The sequence below is a fragment of the Capricornis sumatraensis genome, chromosome 23 (genome assembly GCF_032405125.1).
Source record: "Capricornis sumatraensis isolate serow.1 chromosome 23, serow.2, whole genome shotgun sequence".
NCBI lineage: Eukaryota > Metazoa > Chordata > Mammalia > Artiodactyla > Bovidae > Capricornis > Capricornis sumatraensis.
The window spans coordinates 14,882,641-14,888,640 of record NC_091091.1 but is presented as its reverse complement, the minus strand read 5'-3'; the positions used below and the strand labels follow the sequence as shown (position 1 = coordinate 14,888,640).

Below are 6,000 nucleotides of genomic sequence, written 5' to 3'. Positions count from 1 at the left end.
CACTTAACTTGATGTGGGCACAAATTTATTCTTTGCATATATTCTAAGTGCTCTGGTTCTTCATGCTGAAACATCCCAACTTCCAGAAATTTGGCTGCTAGATCAAAAAAATATCAGGGACCTTCAATTAAGGGTTAAGATTTCAGTAGAGAAAAATATATACACACATATTTTATTATATACAAAGAACAACAAAAAGTTTCACCAAGTAAACAAAAGAATATAAATTACACTCATAACCAATAGCTTCAAAAAGCCCTTAAATCAGTGTGACCTTTTGCATAAGACATAGGCCTTAAAACGGGGTCACACAGCCATTAATCAGAACTCAGGGTTTTTCTCCCATAATAGCAATCTATAGTCCGGGAGAATGGCTTTTTGTGAACTCTGTAGGGGCTAATACGTTAGGCCTCATAAAGGAATGAAATGCTTTTTCACATCTAGGGGGAAACAAAAATATTGACAGGATATTTCCAGGGTTATGTTTACTGTTGACAGTGATTTTAGAGATAACCACAGAAAAGTGTCAAAGATTTCTAGATAAAACTCTGGCTATCTCATAATAATGGATAGATACCATTTTCTAGCTCTACAAATGGTTTGGTGACAAAAAGGGAGAAAGTGAGCTGAGAAGGCAGAATAAAAAATTCTAGGGAAGGAGGCAAGGAAAGATACACATAATTCAATCATAGCAAGAAAAGAAAGGATATGGCCTTCCTAAGACCAAGTGCTGGTGATATTTACCTATATAAGTTCAAGCCTAAAAGAACACTGCAGCGTCTATCTATCTGCTATTTAGTAATATACAAGAAAACATTTTTTATTTGTTCTGAAAGAGCTATTTTATATCAAAAGCTAGAAATACATATTTGCTCCATGCAAATCCCAAATGAAATCCAACTTAACACAGAGGGAACTACAGCAATGACAGAAAAATAGGTAGACAGTGAGTCTAACTGCATTCACAGCACTGCCTTGGTATTTTCTACTCATGTTTAATCTACACACAAGGCTCAAATTCTGGGGTTACAGGTTTTATTTTTCATTTTCCTTAAAAAGTAAAATTACCAATCCTCAAGTTAACTAAACGTTGTTCTGGGCTCGTAGAGGTAATCTGCTCTTCGTAACAGACTGGTCTATGATTTCTTCTACTTTAGACTTCTCCAATGGATTAGCGCCTCTGTTTTCTTTGTCTTTTCCATGTGATTTTTTATGCTGTGGATTTAAGGGAGAAAATTAAGTCAATATAAAGTAACGTGACACATATTAATCATATTCTATTTTCAAAATTCTCTGGGTTATAGGGAAGAAATTAGGTGTGGAAAACTTTAGAAATACTCAGCACAAATTTGAGGCAACACTTTGCCTGGAAAGTAGAAATGAATGCCTTCTATCACCAAGTGGGGGGAGGTGTTTGAGAAAGAAATTTAATTTCCTGTATGGTTTTCCAAAAAAATAATTACAGATTTTACTGTAGGGCCATGGCTATCAACAGGGAGATTTTTGCCTCTCAGGACATTTGCTTACGTCTGAGGACATTTTTGGTTGTTAAAGCTAGAGGGGTACTACTTTCAGTGGATAGAAGCCAGGGAAGCTGCTAATGAATACCACATAATACACAGGACAGGTCACCACAACAAAGAATTAGCCAGCTCAAAATGTCAATAATGCTGCTGCTAGCAATCTTGCTCTAGGGAAACAAAGATGAGCTACTGTACAGAAGTGGCAATTCTGGGAATTCCCTGGCAGTCCAGGGGTTAGGACTCTGTGCTTTCACTGCAAGGGCCAGGGTTCAATGCCTGGTCAGGGAACTAAGATCCCAAGGGCTGCTAGACGCAGCCCTCTCTGCCCCCAAAAAAGAGGTAATTCTATTTTAAGCATAGATCTATAGGCTATCTCAAGATACTTTTTATTTAACCTATATTTTATCTTTTAAAAAAGTTATTTCATGTTTCTCATTTGGGAACACTTCATTGGAATCCTTGTACTTGCCCTCAGAGAGCTTTAGGGAACTGATGACTTTTCTTACAGACCCACTCATCAATTCTTAGACAAGTTGTAAAGCAGCTTTACAGTTTCTAACCTAGAGAACTTCCCCAAATCAGATAGATATCAGAGAAAAAAATAATTTCTGGACTTTAGCTAAAGGTCTAAAATCCAATCCCAAGTCTTTTCTGGCACTGTAGGAACTTCCCTGCCATAAGTGAACCACTCAGCCTAGCCTTCAGAACCTCATATGCTGTACTAATGAAAGAGTTTTCACATAGGGATTAACCAGCTACTAAAGTTCTCTTAACTTTCCCTCTTTTCTCAATTTTATAAGATAGAAGAGAGGGTTGAAAAATAGAAATATATCTAGAGTTTTTTAATAGTAAAGAAGAAAGCAAAAGGTAGGAAGATTTGAAGGATAAAATTGCCTTGATGCAGAGAGAGGGGAATTTAATAGAATCTGAGCTAGAATAGCTCAGATTAATAGGTTAATAGGAACCTAATAGCTTAATTTAATAGCTTAACAGGAATGGAGAATCTTTAGATCATGGTGGAAGCATAGACACATCAGAAGCAACACTTCAACTATGACATAAAATGAAGACATTAACATCCTATGCAAGGAAATTATTACTTCACAGACTGTCTCGGCTCATGCCTTTAAATGAGAGGGAAAGATTAGACAGTTCAGAGTGTCCTACTCCCAGAAGCGGTGAAAAGGGGGAAGTCGAGGGCAAAGGATGTAAATGCTCAAGGTCAAGGCAGGTGAGAAGTGCAGGCTGCCTCGGGGAATAGTTCATAGGAGAAAAGCCTCAGGCAGGAGACTCAGTCATTAGACCAGAGAGGCATTCAGTCTCATTTCAAAGTCTGACTGTGGGCAGAGATAGGCTCCAGGACATCCATGTCAAAGGTGGAGGGAAGAAAGAAATGACTGCTTTTAGTATCATTCTGAGTATGGAGGAAGTAGGAAAGGGGTAAGAATAACAACAGATTACCAGCCAAGGATGGGAATAAGTCAAATTTTGCATTTATCCTACCAAAAAAACCCTAATCAATTATCATACTTGTATAAATTCTTTAAACCAGAAAAGTTAACAAGCCATCCTAAAGGAATGACTAAAATACTTTTCCTGTTCCATCCATCAAGAGCAAGGACTTTATACTGAATAGCAAATGACAGATTTACGTTAGATGTGGAAGGGTTAATTAACAAGATACAATCAGGTACCTGGAAAAACGGAACCCCACCACTTGATGAACAATCCAAACTAGTATCTACAGATGGTTCCTGAGTTAGAGGTTCTTCAACAGTGAGCACCAGAACCGCATTTTCTTCATCCAAGTCCTAAAATAAGAAGCTAGATGAATTGATAAATTCCCAGGGCTTAAAAATCTTCACATGGTGGGGGTGGGGTTAAAAAAAAATCTTCACACAAGGCAGTTTTCTTTGAAAAATAACACAATGTCCATTACTTAAAAGTTAAACCTCAACAAAATTAGCAGAAAGTCTACAAAGTAATAAAAATAATTCCTGTTATGTTTTCACATAGAAAAGTACCTATAATAAAGTGTTAAATGTGATAATCTCAGAATAAAGAGATTATAGTTTACTTTTTACTTTCTTCGTTACTTTCCAATTTCCCAACTTTTCTATAATTACTATAGTTAAATGCACAGATTGTGGAGATTCTCTACATTCTGCTTCCAGCTCCATCCTTGTATTTGGGACAAGGTAATTAGTTTCCTCACCTGTTAAACTGGGAATAGTACTAGCATTCACCGTATGGAGTTACTGAGAGAATTAACTAAGTAAATATATGTGTAAAATGCTCAGAACAATGTCGAGCACATAATAAACACAACATAAACACTGTCTAGGGCTTCCCTGGTGGTCCAGTGGCTAGGAGTCCGCCTTGCAATGCAGGGACATCGGGTGGACCCCTGGTTCAGGAAGATCCTATGTGCCAAGGAGCAACTAAGCCCACGTGCCCCAGCTCTTGAAGACCATACACCTAGAGCCTGGCTCTGCGACAAGGGATGCCCCCACAACTAGAGAGTAGCCTCTGACTGTCACAACTAGAGAGAGCCCTCATGTGGCAACGAAGACCTAGCACAGCCAAAATAAGTAATACAATAGACAAATAAAGGTAAATTTAAAAAAAAGTTCATGGGAGAATTCTAAAATTATGATGCCTAAAATAAATTTTACCTGACTAGTCTCTTTGTTGTTTTCTGAACAGTTTAGCGTTGTTAACAGCTCAGGCTGTTTCATTTTCAACTGATCAAGGAGCTGTTCACGTGGCTGGGTTCTCACCAGTGTTGATGGGTATACATAATTTTTCCTCTGTGGGGTTGTACCTTTAGTGGACAAAAGTGGTAAATACTGAAATGTGGCTTATGAGTAAGGTCTTTTTAATTGAAAAATAATTGTTTTATAATATTGTGTTGGTTTCTGCCATACAGCAACATGAATCAGTCATAGTTATACATATGTCCCCTCCCTCTTGAACTTCTCTCCCAGCATTTATTTTAATGCTAAAATTTATACTTCCCAGTAAGTCTTTGTCTTCCAAAAATATAACCACTGCCACATATGAGAATCAATTTTGTTATCTGTCAGGCATATGTTGCTTAAAATATTTCCTAAATTGACAACCAATTGCAAGATCCAACCTATGCCAAAACATGAAATTTTCCACCTACAGAAGATGTATTGTAGGGTCTAAGAGGATTCAGAGTGTTCTGAAAACGATGGCAACATTATTGGAACAAGACACAATTTTCTCAGCATGATCAGTTAGATAGAAATAATCATTTTACTGTAAATTTGATGGAAAGTAAATATTAACCAGTTAACATTTCTTTATACTAATTCATATTCTCATAATTTACATGGGCACTGGCCTTTTCACTTAACATTTATATTTCTGATTTCATTGAAAAATGGATAATAAATATCAAGAATCTTGGGGAAAAAAAATTAACTGGCATCCTTTAGTGCCATCTCCTTTTATAACTGCTTAAAAAAAAAAAACTGCTTTAAAGTATAATTTACGTACCACAAAATACACTCAATGATTTTTAGTAAATTTACAGAGGGTCACCACTACCGCAACCTAATGAATAACTCAATTACTCATCCTGTGTTAAACAGTTTGTTACACCTTCTTTCATGAAGGCCTCCCTGAATACATTATAGTTTATACAGCTCTGACCTCCCAAAACGGTTATTCCTGAATGCCAGTCTAAAGGAGAGGCACACTCCTCTGCACAGTGTGGTAAACCTTGCATTAAACTCGATTTACTTAATTACATTCTTCCATTTTTGGTATTAAAATGTCCTTTTATAAACCGCTAAGATAGATGGTAGGCTTTCTTTTCATGCTCTCTTTAACACATTTCTAAAATGTGCTCTCTTAATAAAGCCAGTTGCCTGAATGTTTGTAAACTTTTACTGAATTATGATTGCCCAAGTTCCTGGGAGTATATGCCATGTATATCATCTAATGCTTGATTAAACCTACTTTAGGATTCCAGTTTTTCCATATTTGAATTAATCAGAGTGAGATGGTAAATCTGTGTCAGGGAATGGCAGGACCTAGTTTCTAGGAACAACTAGCACTGTATATAGTTGGATTCAACTTCAAAATTTTTTAAATTCAATTTCCCTTTAAAAGTACCTGTTGGGATATCCAGTTTCAGATCCTGTTGTAGAAAGCAATTAAGCTTAGTCAAACCTATTTTTACAGTTTTATTAAGTTCTTGACTTTGTGTCACTAGTTCTTCTTCATCAGTAGTTATCTGACTGAGAAAAAAGTTTTGCTGGTTCTCATTAGCTGCTTTATGCCCACTTAATTGTTCAGTAATCTCTAAACTTGAAGTCTCACAGCCTTGGTTTACAACCTGTAAATGATGCAAATGAGATTTTATTACTAAGATCAAAGTTGCCAGTGCTTTATACAACATTTTAACTTCTCACCTTGAAATTTTCCATAACAAAGGTTTTAGAAA

At 36.5% G+C, this 6,000-nt stretch overlaps 1 protein-coding gene across 1 annotated transcript in view; it reads right to left on the bottom strand.

The window, feature by feature from the left end:
* Positions 1–338: 338 nt before the first annotated feature.
* KIF11 (kinesin family member 11) overlaps positions 339–6,000 on the bottom strand; it is a 40,843-nt gene continuing 35,181 nt past the window's right edge. Inside the window, exons 19-22 of the mRNA XM_068961613.1 lie at positions 5,670–5,892; positions 4,199–4,347; positions 3,218–3,334; positions 339–1,215 (exon numbers count right to left, since the gene is read on the bottom strand). Coding sequence (XP_068817714.1) covers positions 1,084–1,215; positions 3,218–3,334; positions 4,199–4,347; positions 5,670–5,892 — 621 coding nt within the window. The 3' untranslated portion in view covers positions 339–1,083. The remainder of the gene's footprint in view (positions 1,216–3,217; positions 3,335–4,198; positions 4,348–5,669; positions 5,893–6,000) is intronic.